The 27,615-nt window shown below is 28.3% G+C and overlaps 1 protein-coding gene across 1 annotated transcript in view; it reads left to right on the top strand.

Moving 5' to 3' along the window:
• The window catches only part of LOC122271425 (multidrug resistance-associated protein 1), a 48,658-nt gene that overhangs the window by 13,827 nt on the left and 7,216 nt on the right, over window positions 1–27,615 (top strand). Inside the window, exons 8-24 of the mRNA XM_087152033.1 lie at window positions 238–462; window positions 2,057–2,231; window positions 3,106–3,360; window positions 5,048–5,251; window positions 6,049–6,195; window positions 6,269–6,353; window positions 7,493–7,686; window positions 8,990–9,166; window positions 10,127–10,294; window positions 11,164–11,414; window positions 12,591–12,807; window positions 13,822–14,038; window positions 19,238–19,548; window positions 20,509–20,708; window positions 21,774–21,900; window positions 22,683–22,784; window positions 23,347–23,493. Coding sequence (XP_087008159.1) covers window positions 238–462; window positions 2,057–2,231; window positions 3,106–3,360; window positions 5,048–5,251; window positions 6,049–6,195; window positions 6,269–6,353; window positions 7,493–7,686; window positions 8,990–9,166; window positions 10,127–10,294; window positions 11,164–11,414; window positions 12,591–12,807; window positions 13,822–14,038; window positions 19,238–19,548; window positions 20,509–20,708; window positions 21,774–21,900; window positions 22,683–22,784; window positions 23,347–23,493 — 3,202 coding nt within the window. The remainder of the gene's footprint in view (window positions 1–237; window positions 463–2,056; window positions 2,232–3,105; window positions 3,361–5,047; window positions 5,252–6,048; window positions 6,196–6,268; window positions 6,354–7,492; window positions 7,687–8,989; window positions 9,167–10,126; window positions 10,295–11,163; window positions 11,415–12,590; window positions 12,808–13,821; window positions 14,039–19,237; window positions 19,549–20,508; window positions 20,709–21,773; window positions 21,901–22,682; window positions 22,785–23,346; window positions 23,494–27,615) is intronic.

A 27,615-nucleotide genomic window follows, 5' to 3' on the forward strand; every position in this document is an offset into this window, starting at 1 on the left:
ATTCGCATAACAACACTAAACGGAGAGATCATTTTGGAGATGTTCTCCAATCGGTTGCCGCAGTTCAACTCAAAAGTCTCGCCACAAGATGGCGTGGTGGCAATTCAATTTTAAAGTAGTTTAGCTCTGTTACAAACTTTTTTTTCATCTATCAAAACAGTGTTTGCCCTATAAATTGCTTCTTTATTTTTCAAATGAAACACACTAACTTTTAAAATTTTTATCTTTGATTTTCAGTCATCAAAAAAAAGTAAAGACACAACTCTCTAGAAGATATTCAGAAATGCCCACTGATGACAATGAGTGCAAAGTGACTATTTCACCTGATGAATTGGATAAAGAATTACCAAAACTCAGTATTTTAAAACCTATTCTTAAAGTATTTGGATGGCAGCTGTTTTTTACAGGATCATTGAAATTCATTTCTAGTCTTATCACATTTGTGAATCCTTTAATTTTGGAGTAAGTATTCATTTCTATTTCATAATGTTTTGCTCCTTATTATTATTATTTCTATTTATGTGAAAATAAAGTTTGTAATTTGTCTCTAATAATGTTACTATTTCTTTAATCTAAAAAGATAGTATTTTATTTATTAAAAAAATGTAATAAAGTATATTAGTATAGCGATAGTATCCTAAGTTCTTTTTATGAGAACTTGATATTTCATGATGGTACTTTTGAAATGCAAATTATATTTTTAACAGTTATGTAATTTATGGAATTTTAAAATTTAATATACACTTTACTCTTTTGATTTATTTAAAATTCATAGTGTTTTCTTTACATTATGTCTGGACAACGTTACAGGATTATCCTATGTTCTTTCTATTTAAGCTAGTTTTGTAATTACACATTTTACTTGAATATGTAGATTGTTTTAACGTATATAATTTTCACGTTGTTTAAAGTCTAGCAAGTATATTAATTATTTTTTTCACTTTGTATGAGTTTTGGTGCCTTCTGTTTTTCAGAGAAAATAAGCTAAAGAAGATGTACTAGTTTTAAAATGAGATAGAAAGAAATTACCTGTAAAAACAAGAAATTTAGACATACTAAATATACTTTCTCAAACGGACTTAGCTTACTATTGAAATAAGGTCTTCATATCCAGTTTAATTTTCTTTAGAATATTAATTTTTAAATTTATTATTTTTTATTTATTTTGTTTAGTTTCTTAGAAGTTAAACAAATAAAAAAAATTCTGATAGTGTTTTTTCTTTATTTCCCTATTAAATTTTAGAAATTTATTTATCTAGGTCAAAATAGACAAGATCAAATACATACCAAAAACAGATTAAAAATGTCTTAATGTCAACTGCCATGTTTTAAGTTGTGTTGACCTTTAATATTTTCTTGATTTCTTAGCTTGTGTGACTTCACTGCTTTCTTTTTTTATTTATTTCCCAATTTTTTAAATTTGAAAATACACGTAGTTAAAAAAATGTGTTGAAATATTTATATAACTAATATAAACTATGACAAATTCAATATATATATTTTTTATAAATATATCTTACATTTTTCTTACATTTTTAAACAGATTAGTTCAAAAAATGAATGTTTCTTTGTAAATGATTTTTATGCTTGTCACTCAAAACACACTTTAGTTCATTTTCTGAATGACTTTAAACTTGTTGCTGTTATTTCTATTTTTGAAATTATTGTATTCTATGCATGCACCTCTAAGACTTTTTCTAAGAGACAGTCAAAATTAACTTTATTTTATATTGTGATTGTAATTGAAATTATTTTCAAAACAAAACAACAAAAAAATGTAAAATAATGCATTAAAAATAAATTATGTAAAATGATATGTATCAGTTGTATTCTCAATATTTTAGATTTCTATTTTAAGATAATTCAAAATTCTTTTTTTTTTATATTGTGTATATATTATCAAATGAGCTATAATTCTATTCAATAAATTATTGCACTGACGTTCAATAATGTCCTCTTTTTATAATATCCCTTAAAATTATGTTCTTTTTTTTTTTTTTTTACAATGTTCTTTCTTTAACATACTAATTTTAGTTACACCTCTGTTAATTTATAGTAAAGTTATTGCCTTTGTTGGAAGCAATGATCCTTATTGGATGGGAGTGGTGTATGCTCTTGGAATGTTTTTCTCCTCAATGCTGGAATCTTTTTTGAACGGTCAATATGAATACAGAATTTATATCATAGCCATGAGAATAAGATCCTGTGTTATTTCAGTTGTATATAGAAAGGTAACTTTATATTGTTAAATCATTGTGCAAATTTTTTCTGATATAGATATTTTAGAACATTTTTGTGGCTTATATAATTCCAGTTTATATTAAGCTAAGGTTCTTTTTCTTCACATTATAAGAAAAATCATTATGTTCTAACTGTAATCACGACTCAAAAATAACAGTGGTCTGGGAACACTAAAATTTGACTCAGACCACCTTAAAAATTTTTAAAGCTACCAGAAATCTACGTAAAGAGATGGTAGTCATTTTCGACTTTTTGTTTTCTGTTTTTAGCTGTATTGTTATAAAATAGCATATTTCATCAGAATTGTTAACATTCCACATTCATAGCACTCTAGTCCATGGACCAGTTTCTAAATTTTCTTATTTTCAATTCCTTTACAATAATAAAAAGCCCTTTTGGAAATGCACAAAAAATAGTAACTATGAAGTCTAAGTGTTCCACAGCTAGAGTTCTTTTGCTCCCCCCCCCCCAAATGTACTTAAAAATTGATCTTCTTCAGTGTTTTTCATGATTTAGCATCAGGGACAATATATTACTGCTGTTTATAATATCTATTAAAGTGTCTTTATTTATGTCATGATATCAATTTTCTCAAATTAATTTAAGGATCACAATCTTTTTTAATTTATAAATTGCAGAAAATTATTATGAATGGTAAAATCATGCATAAGTTTAAACCCAAATTACAATAATAAAACTTCCTAGAATATCAAACGTCACCTTGTAGACATAACAGAAGCGGAAGAATGCAAAGTTTCTTACGGTTTTTAGAATTTTGTTATTGTTTACATTCAGCGCCCCATCCATATGATGTATTTCTATAATATTAATTAAAATGAATACTTAAGAATCATTTTATTTCAGGCTTTGACTCTTTCAAACTCGGCCAGGAAGAATTTCACTGTGGGTGAAGTAGTAAATTTGATGTCTGTTGATACCCAAAGAGTGATGGATTATGTTCAGATGGTTAACTATCTGTGGTCTGCTCCCCTTCAAATTGGAGTCGCTATATATCTCTTATGGCAACAATTAGGAATTGCTACTTTAGGTGGCTTAAGTGTAATGATACTCATGATACCTCTCAATGGCGTTATTAGTGTTTTCATTCGAAACTTTCAAGTAAGTATATTTAGTTATTATCAAGCCGTGTAGTTATAGCGTAAATTTTGTATATTGTACTAAAATAGGAAAATTGCTTAGGTATGTTAATGTTCAAACAAAGAAAATCATCCATCTTTATTAAGCAGCATTTTTAAAATTAACAAACAAGGTCACATTTATAACTAAGAAAAATATTATATTAACAAGATATTATACTATCTGTTTAGCTGAGATAAAGATGGTTTCTTTTTTCGACATCCATTTTTATAAAAATATTATAACACTTTCTAATGGTTGGATTGAGGGGCATTCAGACACCACCTCCATTCCTAATGCCAAGGAATTCAAATGACTTAACGAAGCATGGGAATAGATTCAAAATTTGTCGAGTTCTCAATGGATAATAAAAATATCCCCGCCTTATTAATATTAAATGTTAAACAGTCTGACTACAACTTTATCTCCAAAAAGACCGTTCAAATTTAATATAACCCTGTAAACAAAATATTTTTGTGGTTAGAGATATAAAGCAGCTTAAAAATAAAAATAAGTTATGATATTCGCTTTGTCGCAACACTTAATTAATGAGAAATACACTTGTATCAAATTGAAAAGTTAGTCATTGCATTGACTGTTAAGAGAAGAATAAAAGTATTTATATTCACTAAACTTTGTTTGGATTGATTCTGTGGAAAAAGATCTTAAAACCATGGGAATCAATAAATGGAGAAACATAGTGTCTGATCGAGCCAGATGGAGACAATTAGTTGGGATGGATCTGTCCTGTACTAGGTTGTCATGCTGATGAAAGAAGAATAAATTTTGTTATTTATTAAGCCTTTTAAGTATAATTTATTCCAAAACTAGAAATTATCTCACTATTTAATATGTGATTTAAATAATGTGATTACCATTTTCTATCATTGGCATTATGCTGTATGCATCAGAAATGACTTTTATAGCTTTTTCTGACTTTTCTAATTACCTCAAAATTTTCGTTTTTAATAAGTTCTTAATTCTGCCTTCAGTAAATACTCAATGTAATAAGTATGGCATATTTCAAGAAGCCTGCTATTATAACAAATTTTTAAGTCTCAATCAAAATGTTGATGTTAAAGATACAAAAATTGCATCTTTATTATGAGATAAATATTACCAGCCTCCTGTAACTGTGGCAATTTTTTTTTAGAGAAAACACATTTTTTCACTGTTCATGTGAGCAATGTTATAAGATTAAGAGCCCTGATGGAAGACATTTTTATTTAGTTCTAGTATCAATAAAGTGAGCCATATATTCTTCTTACAATCTTAAAACTTTATGTTTATAAAGCAAACATTTTTGGTGACGATTGTCTCGTAAAATGTTTTTCTCCTTACGAGAAATAAATTCTTTTGCTAATTTTAAGTATCCATTTGCTTATTTATCCAGTTGCATACTTTATTATACTTTTTTTTTTGTATCTTGTCAAAACTTCCTGTTGGCAAAAGCATTTGTGTTTAAAATCAAAATTGTTGTTAAAAATAAAAGGTTAAAAGATGCATTTTTTTGGCTGTTTCAATATTAAATATGTGTATTTTTCTCTTTACCACAAGCTCGCTATTACTATGATTCCATCTACTGCTGTGAATTGTCGTTATAGCAGACTTTTACTCTATGTATGTGTGTATATATATATTAATGTAGATAAACTATTTACTTTTTTAGGTAAGCTTGATGAAGGAAAAGGATATAAGAACTAAATTAATGAATGAGATTATGAATGGTATTAAAGTTCTGAAATTGTATGCATGGGAAAATTCTTTCATTAAAGAAGTGATGAAGATAAGAAACAGAGAAGTAGATAGCTTGAGGGCGCAAGCTTATTTGAACGCTGCCATCACTTTTGCATTTACAGCTGCTCCATTTCTAGTAAGTATCTTATTGTTTAAGCAGTTAAATATTGTTATCACAAATACCAGTGGTCGGAGGAAGCGCTCTACAACTAGTGAAACTACTGTAGTCACAATTTTTTTGTAGTGTAGTATGCCCCTGTAGCTGAGTGTTAACAAGAATTTGCATATTTAAAAACATGTGTAACTAATATTTAAACTAGACATTACGAATGATGGTCACACTTTCACATGTGAATGTACTCTCATAAAACTTTTATGTTATTTGAAAGGAAGGGATTATATTTTCACTGTACTTAATTTCTTAGAGAAAATAAATAAGCAAAATAGTTAAGAACTTAGAGAAAATAGTTAAGCAAATTTGCAAGTATTTGATAATTTCCTACTGTTTTTTAAAGTAAATATTTGATGTTGAAAATGCATGAAAAGTTCAAGGTTAAATTAACAAATTCCTGAAAAATACTTTAGAATAACAAACTGGCTCAAGTAAACATGAATAATTATTTCTTAATAATTCCTCATATAAGCCATTTTTTTTTTTTTTTTTAAATTCATAACCATTTTGAACTCAAATTATGTTCTCCAACAAAGTTTGTTTTCTTAAAGTATTGCAGTAGTCACTATATTTCGAAGGCAGCGTGTATTCACTACATTTTAACAAAAAAAGTAGCCACCATTGTTGTTAACTATATTTGTAACTAGTTGTAATAAAATGCAAAATTAATGTAATTTTTCCAACCACTGGCAAATTTCAGACTTTCTATGTTTTTGATAAAAAATATTTAGTTTTTGAAGATTTTTTTCCTTTTTGTTTAGGTATCTCTGGCTAGCTTTACTACGTATGTTTTGATTGATTCCAATAATGTATTAGATGCTAATAAGGCTTTTGTTTCTCTGTCATTATTCAACATTCTTCGGCTTCCAACAGCTTTTCTCCCCATGATTATCACATATACTGCTATGGTAAGAGTATCTTAGTATTCCATATATGACAGCTTATTTAAATTATATTAAATTGCTTTTTACCTTTTAATAGTTTGTAGTATCCCTGAAAAGAATAAACAAGTACTTACAAGGTGATGAATTGGATAAGAGTATTATTGAACACAATCAATCTGAAAGTAAGTTCTATGACCAATTTACCATTAAATTATCTGACAAGTTAAAACTATGTTTTTTTCTATGAATGCTATTTTCAGATAAAATATTTTAATGGTTATAATCTGGGATAAAAATTTACTCGGTGCCTAAAAACCTGTCAACCAATATTTTAGTAATATTACTTTGTGTTTTAGATTTAAAAATTCAAATTTTTTTTTTTAAGTAAGTAGATAAAAGAGGCTTTTTTTTCATTGTTACTCTCAATAAAAATATTCCTTTTGTGCAATTTGTATGAGCAGAAATTTTTTTTTCACAAAATAATACAAATATTGATAAAATTTACAAAATACGAAAGATTTTTTTAAAAATTAAACTACTTTGTCACTTAAAACCATAAATGCCTAATTAAAAGATTCATTATACCCTTAATGGTCACATAATTTTGACTGAAAGGGTCATAAAAGTGCCTTTTTTTTTCCTTTGAAAAAATTGTATAAAATCAAGTGCATGTACAATATGTGCATTCATCTTTAATTCTTGAGTTAAATTTTAGATTACATGTTTGATGAATGCTGACAGCTAATTTGAATTAAACAAACTATTTTTAAATGCAAAACTTAATGTTATTAAATTGGATAGCATCATTGTTTACACTGGATTCTGTATTTGATCCTTGTTTCAATAGAAAATAGCAGTGTTGCATGAGCTAGCGACTTAAAGTAAGTTCCTGGAATCTTGGATTGCCTTCATTCTTGAGTTGTGGTATGAGATTGAAAGAAAAAAGTGCAACTAATTTCTCATTAAAAGTTGTAATATAATTTTCTGATTTGTTAAAGTTAGAAAAGCTTTAAAACAAACCTACTTTAGATTACTTTATTTATGTAACATTAAATTTTGAATAATTGTATGTATGTAATTTTATAAAAGTGAAATACAATTATGATACTTTCCATTTAATGATACGCTGACTCATTCTAATGAAACAAAACCAAAAAAATTATCATTCTTAGTCAAAATTGTATCATTGTTATATGTAAACTCAACATCAACATGTTACATTTTTCAATTTGTAATATTTATTTGAATTTTTTAATATGAATAGATTTTATTACTTTTGAGTAAATTATAAATGTCTTAGAAATTTTATTGAATTTTACAGGGGATGCTGTTGTTATTGAGAATGGCACATTTTCTTGGACAAAGTCTGATCCTCCCACCCTCACTAATTTGAACTTAAGTGTGAAAGAAGGATCATTGGTTGCTGTTGTTGGACAGGTTGGTGCAGGAAAATCTTCACTTCTGTCTGCTTTACTTGGTGACATGGTTAAGTGGTGTGGAAGAATAAATGTAAAAGTATGTTGTTTTTATTTACACTATTATATATTTTATATGATTTTATAACCCTCATTGAGCAACCGACCCAATTTCATGGCCTTACGACTTCTAATGTTCAACTCAGTAGCCTTGTAATTTTGAACCCAATCCAGAAGACAGGGGAACTCCTGGATCGAGTATTGGGAGAAGATAACCTTCGTGGAGGACTTTTTGATGGAGCTAACCCACATTTGAGTTACATGGATAGGAAGACCACAAGAACTTCCCACGGTTAGCCTGACGACAAGGGGACTCTAACTAATGATCCGTCGACCACTGAGGATATTTTGACGTCAGCACTGTGATCGGTGCAAGCCGAACGTGAAATTCGTATCGACTAGGATTTGAACCCGGTTCGCCTCATTGGGAGGTGAACGCTCTATCCCCTGAACCATCACGGCTCACACTATTATATATAAGAAAATGTTTTCTCTTTTTACTCTTAATTCTTGATCCACAGACAGCCATTTATCTCTTAAACACAATCAGATCTATTTAAATTCTCCAGGTCTCACAGTGATCATAAGACACAGTTTTCAGTTGTTCTCTGAAATCAAGCATCACAGACAGCAGTTAGTGAGCAGGTAGATGACCACTTTTATCAACTTGCAAAGAGACTGAAGTGTGGGTTATCGATCCTCATTAAACTGTTCTACTATAAAGTGCCCTACTTTATGAGCAGTTTGTTGGGCTACTAAATGGGGGTGCATTGATTCTGCAGAGATTGTGATGGCATATCTTCAAATCAAAATTGTGATGGCATATCTTCAGATCTGCACAGTTTCCAATAGCCCTGTGTGCAGCTCTAGTGTGATATACTACTGTTATTGACAATAAAATTTGTGTCATTTCCTGGTACCTGCTGTTTGGGTTATGTATGTCTTAATTTTATGTGTGTAAACTTAATTTAAGTTGAATAAAACTGTATCCTGTAGACAAAACCTTTTTTCTAAATGCTTATATTTTTATAAATTTTTTTTGAAAAAATAACTTTTGAGCAGCTAAAAAATAGAGATAATGTGTGATTCCATTACCTGAAGGCTCTCTAGTTAGCTTTCATTTTTGTGTCAAACTCAGTTAAAAACACATTTAGAAATTTTTGCATTGGAAATGTAATGTTTAGGAAGTTTTTTAAGCTTTTTCTGTTACTCTCTAAAATCAATCAGTCCACTTGTAACTGGAGTGTAGGTACATTTATATTATGTCAAATCATATATTTAGTATCTATGCAATATTGTAAAATATATTGTAAGCAATATACACGATATTTGTTATTTAACAGGGAAGTGTTGCATATGTGCCACAGCAAGCCTGGATTCAAAATGCCACCCTTAGAAAGAATGTTCTTTTTACTAAGCGATATGATGAGCCATGGTATAAACGTGTATTGGAGGCTTGTGCTCTTTCTCAAGATTTAGAAATTTTGCCAGGAGGGGATCAAACTGAGATTGGAGAAAAAGTTAGTATAGATTTTAATATATTTAAGGTTTTATTTATTTTTTGAATACTTTTTCTTTTTAATTTTATGATGAAAATCAATTATTTTTTTTGTTGATTTTTGAAATTATATAGGTAACACAGAAAATTACATTCAATAAAACAGTATTTTTATTAATTTCAATTAGCGTTATTTCTTTCTGATTTTACTTTATTTATTCTTAACTTCTTGAAATTGTTGATATTGATAATTGGAGGTAGTGGATTTTTTTTTTATATAAAAAGGAAGCAGCTTTGCTTTCATTAGTGAAATTATCTTCTTTTAACAATTATTGAATTAAGTTGTTACATTTATTTTAATAAACTTGTTAAAATTGTCTCAAAAGTTTTACCAAGCATGTAGAAATGTCTATGAATTATTGATAAATCAATTTTGAACTGCATAAAAACCTTTTTTTTAAAATGAATTTACAGTTTAAATAAACTTAAATAAATGCAGTCCAACATTTTCGTGATTTTGCTTCTTCATCTTCATTTTGCACTTCTTCAGCTTCACAACCATTTCTTGAATAGTCAACTTCACAAGTTTTAGAATTTTCATCAACAAATGCATAATCATCTAATGTGTTGTTTGGAATGTTTGCTCTGAATTTTAACAAATCCTCCTTTCTGCATCATTGACCTGGGGTGATTGTATTCCAGATTTCTTGTATCATCCTTCTGGGTTTGAAAACTAGGATCAAGGGTGTGCGATTTTTGTATAAATTTAGAATAATTCTGCATGTTTTAGGACCAGAATTTCCAAACAATAGACAAGGGAATATGTTGGTTTCAGAAATGAGCTAAACAGGTATTATTAGCATAACTGACAGAACCATTAAAACAAGATGATGCATATAGGAAAGCGAAAGATAGGAAAAAGATAAATGGCTGTTTTAACATTGAGAAGAAGTTGAAAATTAAAAAGCTACTTACTTTCCAGGGTATCAATCTCAGTGGTGGACAGAAACAAAGAGTAAGCTTAGCGAGAGCTGTCTATAATGATGCTGACATATATTACTTGGATGATCCACTCAGTGCTGTTGATGCTCATGTTGGGAAACATATATTTGAGCAGGTTATTGGACCCAAAGGAGTTCTTAAGAAAAAGGTTTGTATTAAATGAACCGTTATGATTTTGCTATGGTATTTACAAAGTGAAACTCTTGTCTTGTTTATCTCTCTTTTTTGTGAAATAAATATTAAACATTTTTATTTATTTATTGCTTTATCATTAATTTTAAGTAAAAAGTAGCTTTTTATTAGTTGGATAATTTCCACAACAAAGTTTTGAGATAATATAAAGCCTCTAATTCTATTTATTATTATTATCTTTTTAAGGTTAAATTTGCCAAACTTGTATTTCTGTAATTTCTATTATAATTGAATCTGTCTTTTTTATGTTCAAAACTAAACAACAATTATATTATATTTTAATATTTAAATTACTAAACTAAAAGTATTTTTATCAGACTGTGTAAGTTTGACTATTCTTCAATTTTTATCCTTTAATTATTTTAATATTATTTTTGCTGTTTTCAGACAGTATTTACCAAAATATTGCATAGACAGAATTCAAAAGTAATTGCTAGTTTATATCTCTTGAATATTTTAGGCATTTATATTCAGTTTTTATTAATCTCAAATCATATTCAATCAAATTCTGCAAGAGTGAGAATTTAAACATTATAAAATTAATTTAAAAAAAAAATTTTTTTCCTTAGAGGTCAATTTAAAATTATCGTAAAAAAAATCAGAAAAGATCATAAAGAAATTTCTAATTTTTTTATTATACTTTGGAAAATGTTAAAAAAACAATAGATTATTCAAAATCTCTATTAGGGGCTTTTTAAAACTTATGAAAATTTAAAAAAATAAATAAAAAAATAAAATAAGTTTAGATTGTTTAGGTTCAGGTGCTAGCAATTTCAATTGTCTATTTTTATTTATACATTGTTTAGTGATGATAATCTTTTATAGACTAGAATTCTTGTAACACATCGAATAAGTGTCTTGCCAGAGGTAGATACAATAGTAGTTCTCCAAAATGGAAAAGTTTCTGAGATAGGCTCATACAGTGAACTTTTAGCAAAGAAAGGAGCTTTTGCTGATTTTCTCATTCAATATTTACAAGAAAATGCTGAAGAAGCTGTTGAGGAAATGCCACTCGATGAATTGAATTTAATGCAAGAAATAGCTGCTACCATAGGAGTACCACCTGAAGTTACAAGGTATATGAATCTCTTAGCTGTAAAAGTTTACATATAAGGGACTATATCTAGTTCCTTTTTTTTTTTCTTTCATTTTTCCTTTTTACATTTGAAATAACTTTATAGGGGAAAAATCATTATTTTCTGGCATAAATATCTCTTAGTTATTTTGATATAATTTTTTTTATTTATTATAGTTGGCTGAACGCTTAAAATGTGTAATTTATTTTTAAAATGTTCTTTTTTTTAAAAAAATTTATAAAAGGTTTTTAGAAATTTACGATTCCATAAAAAATGTTTTAATTTAAAAGAATCCATACAAAAATGTTTTAGTTCAATAAAGTCACACATGGCTGATTTTCATTCAGCTATATATGAAATGAGTCTCACTTAACTAAGGTCATAATTTTTGCAATAATTTTGCTGAAATATGTCTACCCCTATAATATTATTTAACCAACACCAAAAAAAATTTGACACATGATCCTTTTAATACTTCATCTGTTCATCAAAATCAATCACAACATTTATTTTACTTAATTATAGTGTTAGTTGAGAAATGATTAAAAGGTAATTAACATATATTTTTAAATAGTTATATTTTCCCAATTATGCAAAATATGACCATTTTCTTATATACGTACCATAACAAATATACCTGATTTGGAATTATGAGATTAATATATATTATTTATTTTACATTCATTATTTTTCTGGAATTTGTTAATCTTGTTATAATTGGCCATGAAAACTTTTTGTCCCAGAGGTTATTTCTTTCTTTTTATTGATTTTCATTATCTGTCACAAATATATCTTGCTTGGATTTTTAGATTTTTTTGTCTACTTCTTTTAAATTTTTGTCTAGTAGACTGAATTTTTTCCAATTCCGTATTGAAGATTCAATTATTCTACAAAGCTTTTGCTAATACCCTCAAGCAAACAATCAAAAAAAAAAAATTTTCTTACTGGAAATTTTTTTTCCAGTAAGAATTTTTTTGTATAATATGCAATTTTCCCCTAATGTCTACATATATTTTTAATCATAAAAGGTCTTATTTTTATCAGATTAAATTTTATAACTCTTTTTTACTACTGAAAAAATCTTTGACCTGTTTAATGCAAAAAAAAAGAAGTTATTGTTAAGAATTTAATTAAATGTTTTAAATTTCAATTATTAATAACATAGTGTGTTTTCAGACAACTGTCAAAACTAAGTGATGGAACTGATTCAGATACAGCTAGTCCTGCAAAATCTGAAAGGTCTCCTTCAGTAATAGGATCTGAAGATGGTCTGCGTAAAAGAGCTAAAAGTTGGAAAGATTCTTATCATCGGAGAGCCAGTAAAAAATCTGTTGTAGAAAAGCCTAAAACTGGAACCAGGCTCACAGAAAAGGAAGGAATGGAAGTTGGATCAGTAAGACAAATGTTTGTTGGCTGTAGTGTTTTTTTTAGAAAGGACTCCCATTAATCAGATAATTAAATGAAGTATTAATAGGCTATGAATGAAGAAAATTTATTTGTTTTTTAAACTGTAGACTTTTTTGAAATCTCATTTTGTTAATCAGATGTATAAAATATTCAGCTAAAAAAGAAGTGTTGCTGCGCTTTGAAAATTAAATGCTCTTTTTTGCATAACTAGGAGTTTTTTTTTTAGTCATATAAGTAAAATTATCCATCTTCAAGTAAGTTAATAAAATTTTGCTAAGTAGTCTGATAATTGAAGTAATATAGTTACAAATAAAGTAAATGTAGTTACATTACAATTTGAAAGTTTTTTTTTTTTTTTTAAGTTATAGTCTTGTTTATTAGATAATTGAAATATGCTATGAAAAAAGTAAATTATACAACTTTGTATGGTAAATATTCCTTTTTTTCTTAAGAATTTTATGAATTTGGTAATTAAAATTGTGATGAATTATGATTTGTGATGAATTAATGATTTTTTTAGTAGGGTCTTCTTAAACAGTTAGTTAAAATTATAAATTTGTAAGAAAGGTAAATACTTCAGTTTTTCAAATTGAAAATTTTTTTTTTTGCTAAGTAGAGTCTCGTTAATCTGATAATTAAAATTATATAGTAAATTAATTGGGGAAGTTTGAATTTTGCTGTATAGGGGTCTTGTTGAGTTTTTAATTTGAACTTAATATCTGCAAAAAAAGTAAATGTTGCAGCTTTGTTGAGTGACAACTTTATTTTTCCTTGCTAAGTAAGCTAATGGAACAAATATTTATCTACGATTCAAATATTCTAATTTATTTCTATCCATATTAATTAAAATATATATTAAATAAAAATTATATTATCAGTATAATTATGAATAATATTATCTGCATTGAATATAGTTTATTCCATATGAATAGTTGAATAAAATACTCAAATAATGTAGAGAATTTATATTTTATGTTTGTGTTTTCCTTTCACCCTGTAGGTTAAAGCATCTGTGTATGTTGATTACATGAAATCTTATGGTTACTGGAACACATTCTGGACAATTTTGAGTTACACTTTGTGTACAGCATTCAGTCTTGGATCTAGTTTATGGCTTTCTGCATGGAGTGCAGATGCTACTGACCCTGTGAAAAGTGCCGATACAAAATTACGTGATTTACGTTTAGGTGTTTATGGTGGACTGGGTTTTGGTGAAAGTAAGTGTTTCCCCTTTTGTTCTAAGTTATAAATTTTTTCTCACATTTTTATTAAGACTTGTGTTTTTAGACCATATTATTTCTTTATTTTATAGAAATAAGTTATAATAACACTCACTGACACAAAATATTTTGTACATACCAAAGCTGTGATGATAGAAAACTTTAAGTATGATAGAAAACTTTAAGTATGTGTTTTGGACACTGTCAATTTTCATGTATGAAATGGTACCCCAACATAGAATCAAGTTAATGTGTCTTATATAGTGGTGAATTGGAATTAAGAAATTGTAGTGATAAATACACTACAGTACTCCCCCACGAGAATTTTATTTGTGATAGAATTCGATGAACAGATACCACTAACTGATTCATTGCTTTTGAGAGAAGCTGGGAGATCTGTATTAAGACCATCGGACTTTGAGTGCTTATCCTGATTACTGTATTAAGTTCACAGTTGGTCCTGTGTTGCCATTAGCAGTAGAGTGTATACAGGCTATCGTTGTGTGTAATTGAGACGGAGTAGCAACAACTTAATGAGGACAATGTTGCAGTCACAAAGTAGAAAGTTAACTGTTCAATGTAGACCATCTATCAAAGTAGGCATGTTCAGGTCACGCCTGCAAGCCACTAGTGGTAAACACGCTACAGATCTGTCATTCCACAGGGATGATGTTCTATCCTATGCCAAGTAATGGCTTGAAAAATATTGAACTATTTCTAAATCTTTCAGATCGATCAGTACCAGCTTAACTTGGAACTGAAGAAGACTAGTGTACAGTGCGATCTCTCTGCCATTATCAAACCATTGATCTTGAAATTGTAAAGCCTTGTTCTTCATGTTTAACTACTTGTTGTTACAAAAGTTCTTTACTCTTTTACATAACATGGGCAAAAACAGTTGTGTTTTACTAAATTGACCATGTTGAATTATAAAAATATCCAATCACCTGCAATTAAAGAGCAATTTAATAATTTTGAAGACTTATATAGATCATTTGCTAATTTTAAATTTCCTTCTACTGTTCAGACTTTAAAAATAACAAATGGTTAATTTAACTAATAGATGAAATCTTACAAACTTATCAACAACAAAACTTCAATGCAAATTTTTAATATTTCACTATTTTCTTTTAAAGTGGTCATCTGTGCATTTTAATTCTTCCTTGTAAATTTTCACACTTGTGTAGCTTATTAACTAAATTTGGTATTTTTGCATGACTAATTTATTTAAAAATGTGTAACCTGTATTTTTAAATAATGGGAGAGTGTGTAGGAAGTGGAACCTTATCCTATCTGGCTATTCTGTTATTCTGCTTACACCTCTATTACCACATTAGACTTGACAGTAAACAGCCTATATTCTATAAATACTTTTGTTAACATTTCCCCTTAATAGTGAGTTGTCCAGCAGGTGGCGTAGTGCCACAACTACTGTGTCTGTTTACAAATGTAAGAGAGAGAAATTTTTAATATAAAACGAATAAGAAGCAGCAATGTACTAGGCTGCTGAAGTAGTTAGTTTTCTTTTATTTCTTAAATAAATTTATTGTTGAAATCGTTCTTAACTTGACTCATCGCCACATCGAAGAGCAAACAGCGATAGAAAGTAAAAGAAGACAGTGGAAATCAGAAATGGGATAGAAAACAGCGTCAAAGAAAGTCCAGAAAAATTTCGTCAAAAGTTTGTTAGTCACGTTAAAGATTCTAAAAGTACATGGTCAGATTATGTTTTCGAAATACGTAACTTTTTTAATGAATGGTTGTGAGGGTTAAAAATAATTGATTTAGATTCATTAAAAGAACTAATAATAACGGACCAATTGAAAAAATGCGTCCCAGGTTTAATGCGAGAGCATTTTATTGATTCATGGCCTAATTACGTAAACGCGAATGAGTTAGCCAATAAATTAGATGAATACGATAGTGTGCGTTCCGGATTAAAAATAAATAGTGAAAAAAGTACTAAATCTGTAGGTCAATACGATGATTACAAAAATTATTCGCGAGTATCAAACTTCTGCAACTCAAATAGATACGATAATAAATTTGAAAACAGAAATGTGATGAGCCATAAATCTTTTGAAAAGGAGAGTTCGTCTAAATATGATAGCAATAAATCGTTTAATTCTTCCATTCAAAATGAAAAAGGTGAACCTAAGTGTTTTTCTTGCAATAATTTTGGGCATATCTCAAAAGATTGTCTGTATACCTGTAATTTATATGGATTAAAAGGGCATAGCAGAAAGAACTGCTCTAATAAGAATAAAAAGGAAGTTAATTTAAGTGTGAGTGGCCCTGAATATTTCGCCTGCACCGATAAATATTTGAGAAGTGCTGTAATTAATAAACACATCGTCAGCTGTATTCTTGACACCGGCGCCTCTTCTTGTTTATTGAAAGAATCTGCGGCTAAGCATGTGGGGGTGTGGGAGCGAATAACGCCGTGTACAAAGGATCTTTATGGCTTCGAAGACAAAACAAGCCCTGCTTCGCAGAGCATGGGAGCAGTAATATTAGATATTAAAATTGAGGATGTATTGGGAAAAGATATTTCTGTTTTGATCGTCCCGGATGCAGCACAGAACGTTGACCTAATTGTCGGTAGGACATTTTTGGATTTACCATACATCGCATATGCTAGAGTCGGCGATACCTTGCATATTGGTTATGAAAAAGATTACCCATTCATTACATTAAATTGTATCGAAGAAATGCCTTGTATTAAGTTGAAAACGCAAGAAACTACGAAAATAATAAACAACAGCGTGAATTTTGTAATGGCAAAAATTGAACAAGTAAATAATGGGTTAATTTTGATTCAAGGAAATGAAAGTAATTTTGATTCTTTACTAAAAGTAAAGAAGGGTATGACGATTGTACCAATCATTAATATCGGAAATAAAGAAATAACATTAAGGAAACATCAAAATATTCGTAAGGCGGATTTAGTGAACGAAGTGGTAAATGTAAGTAATTTTAATTCACTTGAGGATAATCCATCATTAGAATGTTTTAGTGTTAATCCAGTAGATGTAGAACAAAAACCCATAACTTTAGGTGAAATAAAATTTAATAAAAATTTAACGGAACAGCAACGACATGATATCGTTAAGCTTTTGAATAAATTTAGAGACTGTTTCGCATTAAACATTTCGGAGTTAGGTTGTAAAAATTTAATAAAAACGGATATTAAGGAAATTGAGGGATCAAAGCCCGTATGCATGAAACCATATAAAGCGAATGCAATCGAAAGAAAAGCAATTAAAGAAATCGTAAATTAATGGAAAGAAAACGGTATTATAACAGAAACGCGTTCACCATATTCGAGCCCTATACTTTTAGTGCGTAAGAAGACAGGTGAAAATCTGTTAGTTATTGATTACAGAATATTAAATAATCAAACGATAAAAGATTAATTTCCCTTTCCGAAAATCGATGACTTATTGGAACAACTACACGATTGTAGTCTGTTTTCAATTTTAGATTGGGCTCACAGTTATTTACAGCTTCAATTAACCGAAGAAGCGAAATTAAAAACCGCGTTTATCACTCCAGATGAAACTGGACAATTTGAAAGAATGATATTTGGTCTTACCAATGCTCCAGCAGAATTCCAACGTTTAATGTATCGTGTGTTAGGATGTTTATGTAACAAGGATGTTTTATGTTATCTTGACGACATTCTTGTTCATGCTAAAACGTGGGAAGAAATGCTAAATAAATTAATTAAGGTATTTGAGGCATTACTGGAAGCAAATTTGACTTTAAAATTATCCAAGTGTGAGTTCGCAAAAAATGAAGTTGAATTTCTGGGATTTATTGTCAATAAAGATGAGATAAAACCGGGCTCCAGAAAGGTTGAGGTAATTTCCAAGTTTCCCGAACCTAAAAATATGCATGAGGTTAGACGTTTTCTTGGTTTAACAAGTTTTTTTAGAAAGTTTATTCAGAATTACGCCATAAAAGCTAAACCGGTAACCGAATTAGCTAAAAAGAATAAAGAATTTAGGAGGGACGAAAAGAAAAAGAAATCTTTCGAAATATTGAAAAAGGAACTGGCACGACAACCAATTTTGACACTTTACAATCCCGAAGCTAAAACCGAAGTTCATACTGATGCAAGTGCAGACGGCATCGCAGGAATGTTATTTCAGTTGGGAAGCGATGATAAGTGGCACTTACTTTACTGTGTCAGCAAGAAGACTACCGAACCTGAAAGGAATTACCATTCAAGTAAATTGGAGTTGATAACCATAATTTGGACACTAGAAAGACTCAGACAGTTTTTGTTAGGTATCAATTTTACAGTTGTGACAGATTGTCAAGCATTAATCTACATGAATGCCAAAGAGTCAAGTAATCCCCAAATCGCATGATGGAGTATTCTAGTACAAGAGTACAATTTTGCAGTTTGCCACAAACCAGGCATTTAAATGACCCATGTAGATGCTTTGAGCAGAGCTCCTATCTCAGACCCAGAAGACACCATGACAAGCCTTATCGAGAAAAAATTTCAAGTATGTCGAACATTGAGCGAAGATGAGCAAATTTTAATTATCCAACATACTGACAAGGAGTTAAAGACATTAATAGACATTTTTAAGAAAGATGGAGAAAGATCTGCAGAAAAAAAACAGAACTATTAAGCAAGACAAAAAGAAAGAACTGTAATAGAACTTTAAAATTTTTTATTCATTCATATTTCAAAGAAGGAAAAAAAAAATGTGTATTAAGTATGAAAAAAAAATTTTTTAATTGTCTATATCTATTATGTAATAATTGATGTATGTATCTTTTGTTAAGTAAGTGTCAATTGAGGGCAATTGTATCATCAGGATGCCCGATTGTTAACATTTCCCCTTAATAGTGAGTTGTCCAGCAGGTGGCGTAGCGCCACAACTACTGTGTCTGTTTACAAATGTAAGAGAGAGAATTTTTTAGTATGAAACGATTAGGAAGCAGCAATATACTCGGCTGCTGAAGTAGTTTGTTTTCTTTTATTTCTTAAATAAATTTATTGTTTTATTGTTGAAATCGTTCTTAACTTGACTCAACGCCACATCGAAGAGCAAACAGCGATAGAAATTAAAAGAAGACAACACTTTTAATTGATATTTGACAATTATAATGCATAAAAAGTACTTAATTTTAACCTATTGTGTACCACATTCTAAATTGATGTGTTATTCTTTATAGTTGTTTTCACTATAGTGACTGCCGTTCTCATGAACCTTGCTTGTCTTCGAGCCTCAACAATTCTTCACAATGTCATGCTGAATCACATAATGCATGCACCGATGTCATTTTTTGACACAACTCCTTTAGGAAGACTATTAAACAGGTTCTCTAAAGACATTGATACAGCTGATGTCACGATTCGATTCAACATAAGAATTCTACTTATTATGTCATTCAGAACTTTAGGTGCAATCATCATAATTTGCTTGGAAACACCAATATTTATTGTGGCTGCAATTCCTCTTGGTATTTTATATTATTTCCTACAGGTAGGCATTTTTATAGTTATTGGATAGCATTTGTCTTTTTTATTTCTTTCAATCAACTATTAATTCAGTGTTTTTGCTTTTAAAAAAAGTTTTGCTATGTTTTTATTGAATAATAAGTGTGGGAATAAAGCTAGACAATGAGAAAAGAGCGCAAAAGGATGTCCCCTAAATAAATAAGACCATTTCAGTTCTGTAATGAAAAGCCTTCTTCAGTATCAAATTACAGGATGAAAAAGAAAAATACTAAGACACTGAAGAAATTACAAACAAGCTACAATAGGGAAAAAGGATAGACTAATAGAGTTGAGAAAACAATCCAACAAGATAATCAAACAAAGTTAGATGAATGAAATAAGTGTGATTGTAAGGTGAGAATCTCTGATGTTGCAAGATGTAGATATTGGAGAAAAAAAAGAACTAAATTGCTAGGGAATATAAAATTGATAAAAAATTTAGGTTGGTGGCCACAAAGCAGTATTTAATGCTTTTAACAAAAGAAAACAAACTTAATCTATTACTTTATTGGAGCTTGTTTATAATTTCTTCTGTAAAAGGTTTATCTATGGTGTATACCAATTTACTAACTTAACTTTGAAAGATAATAAACTTCCACTGGTTATGTAAAACTAGCTAACTACACTTAAAATGAAATTATTTGATCAGAGAGTTTTTCGCAAGAGATTTATGCAAATCATCAAAAACTTTAAATTTTTCTAAATTTTGATGCCATTAGAATAACCAAAAATTCCTGCATTAAAATTATATTTTATATATATCCTTTGGAATTATCCATAATTTCTTATTTTTTATACTTAAAATTAATTTCAATAATTCTAATTTTTTATATTTAAAATTAAATTCTATAAAGTAATGTCCTCATGAACTATCTTATGGGAAATAATGCATTAATTTCCAGTCTTTAGAAAACTCTGCTTTATATATTTGCTTGTGTATTTTTAGAAATTCTACATACCAACTTCTCGGCAGCTAAAGAGATTAGAGTCGACCACTCGTTCTCCTGTTTATTCCCATTTTTCAGAAACTGTTACCGGTGCCACTTCTATTAGAGCTTTTAGAGCAGATCAGCAGTTTATGACCCATTCAAACAACCTAGTAGATATTAATAATGAATCCTATTATCCTAGTCTTGGAGCTAGCAGGTGTGAATAATTTTTATTTTTTAAAAAAATTTTGCATTTATTTATGTCTCAAATATAATAGCTCTATTTTTGAGCATTTGTTATTACACTATGAACAAATAATTTATGTTATAGTTTAAAGAATTTATAATTTACAATATAGTCATAGATAAAGTGTTACCATAGTTTCCGATGTACATGTCAACCCTGTATTCCAACAAGTCAACCATGATGAACTTTTAGTTGGTTTTAAGAGCGTTTGGTAATCAAATTAACTCCACAATTTAAATTTGTTAATTTTTTTTTTTAACCAAATGCAAAAGTGCCCAATTATTCTGGAATGGAAAAGACAATTCGATCGTAATTAGAGAACTTCTTAAAATATTTAGTCATTCCCATTCATTGGATCGTACCTAAAATGATATTTTATGGACTTCAAGAGAAAGAAGTGAAATTACTTATAGAATGGAACCTTTACTATGCTATGTATAAAAAAAAAATTTTTTTTATTATATCAAAGCTTTGATTGTGTTATAGTAGTATTACTTTTATGTTTGTATTTACCTTACATATTAAGTTAATTACAATGCTAAGAGTCAAATTTCTGGGGAAAAAGTCTTTATGGCCAAATTTGGTAGCAGTAAATAAGTCAAATCATAACTATCTTTGCAATTTAGGGGTTCAAAAAGTTGATTTATTAACCAGAAAATATATTAGTTACTAATACCTGGTTAGTATGTTTTTATACAGACTATTTGTGTTCAAAATATGTCAGAAAGTAATGGGCTATGAACCCATCTGTGCTATTTCATGTTAATAACATAACAACATAACATGGTAACAACATTAAAAATAATAAGTTTTTTTTATAAAATGTTAAAAATTTTAAATGAAAATATAGGAGGTTACTTTTAATAAAAATTTGTTAAAAAAAATAGATAAGGCTTTAAAAAACTGGAAAAAGTTAATCTCGAATTAAAAATGTGTTTATTGAGTTTTTTCTAAAACTTGAAGTATCATGAATAATATGATATGAAATTTTCATTTGTATTTTGTGATCCATTAACATAAATAAATTATTTGTAGGTGGTTGGCTATTTATTTAGAGTTTCTTGGATATACAGTTGTTTTCTTAGCTGCTCTTTTTGCTATTTTGGCAAGAGATACTTTGAGTCCAGGTATAGCTGGGTTATCAGTCAGTTATGCTCTACAGGTAATATTTTTATTTATTGGTTCCATCCGGTGTGATTCTCCCTTGTAGATTGTTCTTTTAGAAATTTGTAATTATAACAGTACAAAAAATAGCATTACAAGCTCTGTTTTTTTTTTTTTTTTAATTAGTTTTGGTTTTCAGATATATTGAAAAAAATATTGCTTTTTTAACACCAGGAAAAATAAAGAATAATATCATAAGACCAGAACCAGTAATTTCAGTGTTGAGTATTTTCAAAACTTCACTTAACATGCTCAGATCATGCTCCTTAATTGCATCTGGTTGCAAAATTATTATATTTTCAAATTTTGTATTTAACAGTGCAATATTACTGGTAGTAACTGTGCAGCATATTCTGTGCTTACAACCTGTCATTATAGTGTTATTTTAGCCTTTTCAAAATCTCACTTAAAATATTCTACTACTAAGCTCTTCTAATTCAATAATTCTACTTAGCTCATAATTTTTTGATTTTACTGTGCAGCATAAAACATAGCTTAATGAATGCTTATAACCAATCAATAAAATATTAGTTTTAATATCTTATTTATCATGTTCTGTCTACTGTAGTCTTCAATGGCAGATGAGTTTTAAATTATTGTTTTTAAAATTTGTCTCGGTACAAAAACTTGTATTATGAGTTTAAGCTTCAAGTATTATAAGTTTAAATTTCAAGTATTATAGGTTTAAGCTTCAAGTATTGCTTTTAAAAAATATATTTATTAAAATATTAATAATAATGTTTCATAATTAATGTTTTAATAAAATTATACATTTTATAGATGACTGGCCAATTAAACATGCTTGTTAGGGCCACAGCTGATGTTGAGACTAACATTGTTTCTGTTGAGAGATGTTTAGAATATACCAAAACTCCAGTAGAAGTAAGTAATACAGGGTTTTTCATGAGGACTGCCCTGATTATATATTTTCAGAATCCTTGGAAAATATTAGTCAGCAAACTATTTTTCTAATGGAGTTAGAATTCAATGATTTTGTGAGAAAAAATGAAAATATTTTCTAACTTACATATTTAAAGTCAGTGTGAGAAATAAAGGAAGAATTAAAGTAATATATATCCAGTTTATTTTGGATGATTTTAATCTCTCTTTTGTTCTTTCACACTTAAACATTGATTTTTAAAAACTCCTAACATGCATACTTTCTGACTTCTCTTTTTATAAGGATTAAAAAAATATGCAAGAATGTGGATATTTTGGAGCACTTCGTTAAAGAATTTATTATTTTTTTTAATTGTTTGTATTCATTAATATGAATAGTTGCATTTTTAATCAGAAACGATGTATACCATTGATTTTTTTTTCAAACAGAATTTTTTATGACACTAATTTGCTTTTTAAATGTAAGTTCACATCTTAATTTAATGATAGAAGCCAATTGAATAATGAAAAAAAATTCTTTTTAATTTTGTGATATGTTTTTTAGGCTGATTGGAAAAATGAAAAAAATAAACCTGATCCATCATGGCCTTCAGATGGACATATTAAGTTTGAACAGTATGCCACGAGATACAGAGAAGGATTGGAATTAGTTTTAAAAGGAATTTCATGCAACATTAATCCATCTGAAAGGGTCAGTATTTCTTTTTTCTAAATACCTGTGCACTAATGTGGAGACCTTATATGATTGACCAATTTCTCTTGTGAAAAAAATTAAGTTAGCTTTACTTTTTTTTTTAATAGTCATACATATTTTAAGTACCAGGACTACCAAACAGAGGGCACCACTAATCGAGCAAGATGGTAAAAACTATACTCTCATTAAACTTTAAGGATCTGTGTTTTAAAATGAACATAAGTAGAGTTGACACGCTATGAAAATTAAGTCTTTATATGTACTCTTACTGTGGAGATTGTTCTGTAATTACTGCCCTTATAACTGCCTTTAATATACATTTTAGAATCCTTTTCAAAAATGAAGTTAAAGCTGTGCATATTAAAGTTCGCAAAATATTATTAGAAAAGAAAGCAAAATATTATCAAAATCTGATGAATCACTATTAAGAATAGAAATATCAAAGCCTGTTTGACTTCCAGAAAAACATGAGTTTTATTTTGCAATCAAACTAGACTTCATATTCTCTTACTGGTTTTCCACAATGGTGATTTGGCAGATTTTGAAAGCAATATTTTCCACACTTAAATATTAATTTGCGTCCTCTAATGTTCATGTTTTTTTTTTGTCAAGGATTTTAAAAATTGAATAAAGGCATTGATTGCAGAACACTCTGTTGTTACAATATAATTGATATTTATTTAGGGTGGCCACCCACCTTGAAAACCTGGAAATTTTAAAGAAAAGCTGGAAATTTTTTCTGATATATTTTCTTAATTTCACTAATTTAAATTATTTGCTAATTTTCTTAATTTAAATTGTTTCATCCTTTATACCCACATTTTTTAGACGGAAATGTATCTCCAAACAGTTAAAATATCATCATCTTAGCTATACTTTGCTTTCATCAAAATTTGCTCCATTATAACCCTGTTAAGCTAGAATGCCACATAAAATTCTCCCATGGTTGCTAAGCAAATGTAGAAACCTTTGATCTCTATGCAGACTATGGGACTGTGCAATTTAGGAAAGGCAAAGATTATGGTGGACGTGGAAGACGGGGTTCGGATATTTGCTTTGGTTTTTAAGTTCTGTCCGTGGGTTTGCTCACACAATGATTCAAGTTTGATCAAGTCAATTGAGAGTGGTAATTTTTTTCCATTTTGAAAAAATGAGTCGAAATGTTTTTGTTTTTTTAACTTTATTAAATTCTCTAAAAATTAGTTGGTTATAATTTAATAATAATAGATTTTATATTGCATTCTTTTTCTGAAAGCTTTTGAACTCCCCCCATTCAAAGAAATCTGTAAATTATTTTTTCTCAGCAAACCAACCAATCACACATTTCCCCCCATCACTAACAGCAATATTTGTCGACAGATTGTTACAATTCTTGCATTAATGCTAATTTTTTCTAATTCATTTTAACCTTTTATAACAGTTTTTTTTTAGAACTAACTATATATCAATATCAAATTTTACTGTTTTGTTGGTAAATATTAGTTTTTTTAATTCAAAATTCGGATTGTATAGTTATCACAATATCGAAAGTTCGTGAATGTTGCTTGCATTCCAGAGATGATATTTCAAAATTATTCCTCTTTTTACCTAAAAAAGCTGACAATGACTAAGGAATATATATGAAGCATATTAAATGATGCGGAAAATTTAAATTTTTTTTATTCATATGTGTTTAGTCGAAAGATGGAAAATGAAACTTAGTGTTTTACTTCTGCACTGTACAAGATTCCAGTTCCTTTAAAAACAATTAACTATGCGAAACTAAGAAACTGTGTGTTTAGATTGGAATTCTTTAAATGTTTTAATTTCAAATAAGAAAAAAATTCAAAAAAGTGTAAATTTTAAGGAATGTTATCTATTTTTTTTTCTTATAGAGTATAGAACTAAAAATTAGACAATTTTACATTTCTGACATTTATTTTTTTATACTGAATCTCTTAAAATAAAAATGCTATTTCAAAATGCCATTATTTAAAAATTTGACTTGAGATATTGGTTCAAGGATCAATGAATTTTATAAAAAGCACTGGTAAGATGAAATACAGTATAATGCAGTATACAGTACAGCTTTATATTGAAATGTAATTGCAGTGATTCACAGAAGTGTTGTACACTTATGAATTTCAATGAAATAAGACTATCCATTAATTAAAATAAATGTTTCAGAATGTATATTTAATGATAAAAAATGTGTTCTAGTCTTAACAAAACTGAAATATTTTAAATGACAATATTAAATATTTTAAAAACAAAGGAAAATTTTATTTTTAAGGAATCAATCATCAAAAAGGGACAAAAACTCTATCCCACAAAAGTCATCATATACTTTAAAAGAAAAAACTCAGTCTATCAGTAAATCTAATTTTTCGTTAAATTAACATTTAGTGGAGTTTCCTTTTGCATCTACAATAGCTTTTAAAGGTTGAAAATATGTGTAACTAGTGTTTTATTTGTCGGGTGAAATTCGTGCAGAATATTTTTTAAAACAATTTACAGAAACTTTTACAACACTCAATTGCGAATTTATGAATTTTTCCACAAAATTTATAATTTTAATCTCTGATATGAAGTCCTTCTTTTAACCATTTTATCGCATACTGCAATAGGACACAATAAACTAATTTTTCATATTCATTACTAATTTACCTATTATGAAGACAAATAATAGAATTTGGTCTATTTTATTACGACCATGAGTCATTTTTAAATGATAAAATAAAATATTACGGAGTTAGCAAGCAAAAATTAAAATATAATTTTGCTATTAAAAGTTTGATACTGAAATGCTAATAAATAAATAAAAAATTAAATGAAAAACAATTATATAAAAAAAGCAATTGACGATAATTTTTTTTCTGAGATCCAAAACATTTATCTGTACGATGACTTTCGTGGGGTAACATTTTTGTTACTATTTGATTAAAAAATTAACTTTTGCTTTGTTTTTAAAATATTCCATGCAGTTTTGCTAAGAATAGATTATACATCTTATTATCAAGTACCCATTGTGAAATATTCATTTTAATTATTGAATTTTTATTTCCTATTTCAAAATGAATTATAAGTGAATGAGCACTTTTGGGAGCCACTGTAATTATTAAATATTTATATATAATCACCTGAAACGGTTTTCTTTTGCTTAATGAAAATATATTAAACAATACATATCCAAGGTTTTATTGGTCATTCTGATTTTGCCATTTTGTAGGTACACTTTGAGCAAATACTACTTAAAGTAATGCATTAAATTCAATAAAAACAATATATTCTGCAAGCTAAACATATTATTTTCTCCACGTCTTAATTTTTTAAAAATTAATGTTGTACCAGAACATTAAAAAATAATAAAAAAAATATCTTGTAAAAAATAATTTTTTTTTTCAAGATATGTTTGAAAAAAATGACATTTTGAATAAGAAATTTTATAATACAGGCACTTTTCTTGTGCACATCCTACACTTTATAAGAAAAAAGGAAAAAAACACAAACCTGGAAATTTTAAGATTTTTACCTGGAAAACCTGGAAAAATCAGGGAAATTTGAAATCTGTTTTGAGTGGCCACCCTGTTATTCCTTTGAGGTACATGGAATAGTGATTTTAGCAAATTATTAAAATACATAAATGATGTATTAACAATTAGATTTTTATGTAAAAATCCCTGTTATACAGATATTTTTATAAAATGATTCATTCTAATAAATGTAGTGTAATCTTGAAATATTGGATAAAATACACTATATTCACTTCACTCTTTATAAGAATTATAATCAATAAGTAAGTTGTAGATAATTTAGCAGTATCATATTAAATATTTCGTAGGAAATAAAACAAAACTCATCAGAAACATTTCACAAACTAACTTCAAATTTTTTTGCAAGATAAAAAATTTACTTATAAATGGAAGTAAAAGATGGAGATAATATATTATATTGTGTCTTTATTTATACTGCATTTCCTTTTTTCTTAAAATTTTCTACTTAGTTTAAGATTTGATAGAAATTTTTAGGATAAATCTTTTTTTGTAATGGCATTTGAAGAAAAAAGAAAAAAAAAGCTTTTTTCCACTTTATTTACCAGGCTTTGGAGAAGAAAAACATGTGTTGTGCTATTTCAATGGT

The sequence above is a fragment of the Parasteatoda tepidariorum genome, chromosome 9 (assembly GCF_982258835.1).
Source record: "Parasteatoda tepidariorum strain Cologne lab strain chromosome 9, Ptep-v5.0, whole genome shotgun sequence".
Taxonomy (NCBI): domain Eukaryota; kingdom Metazoa; phylum Arthropoda; class Arachnida; order Araneae; family Theridiidae; genus Parasteatoda; species Parasteatoda tepidariorum.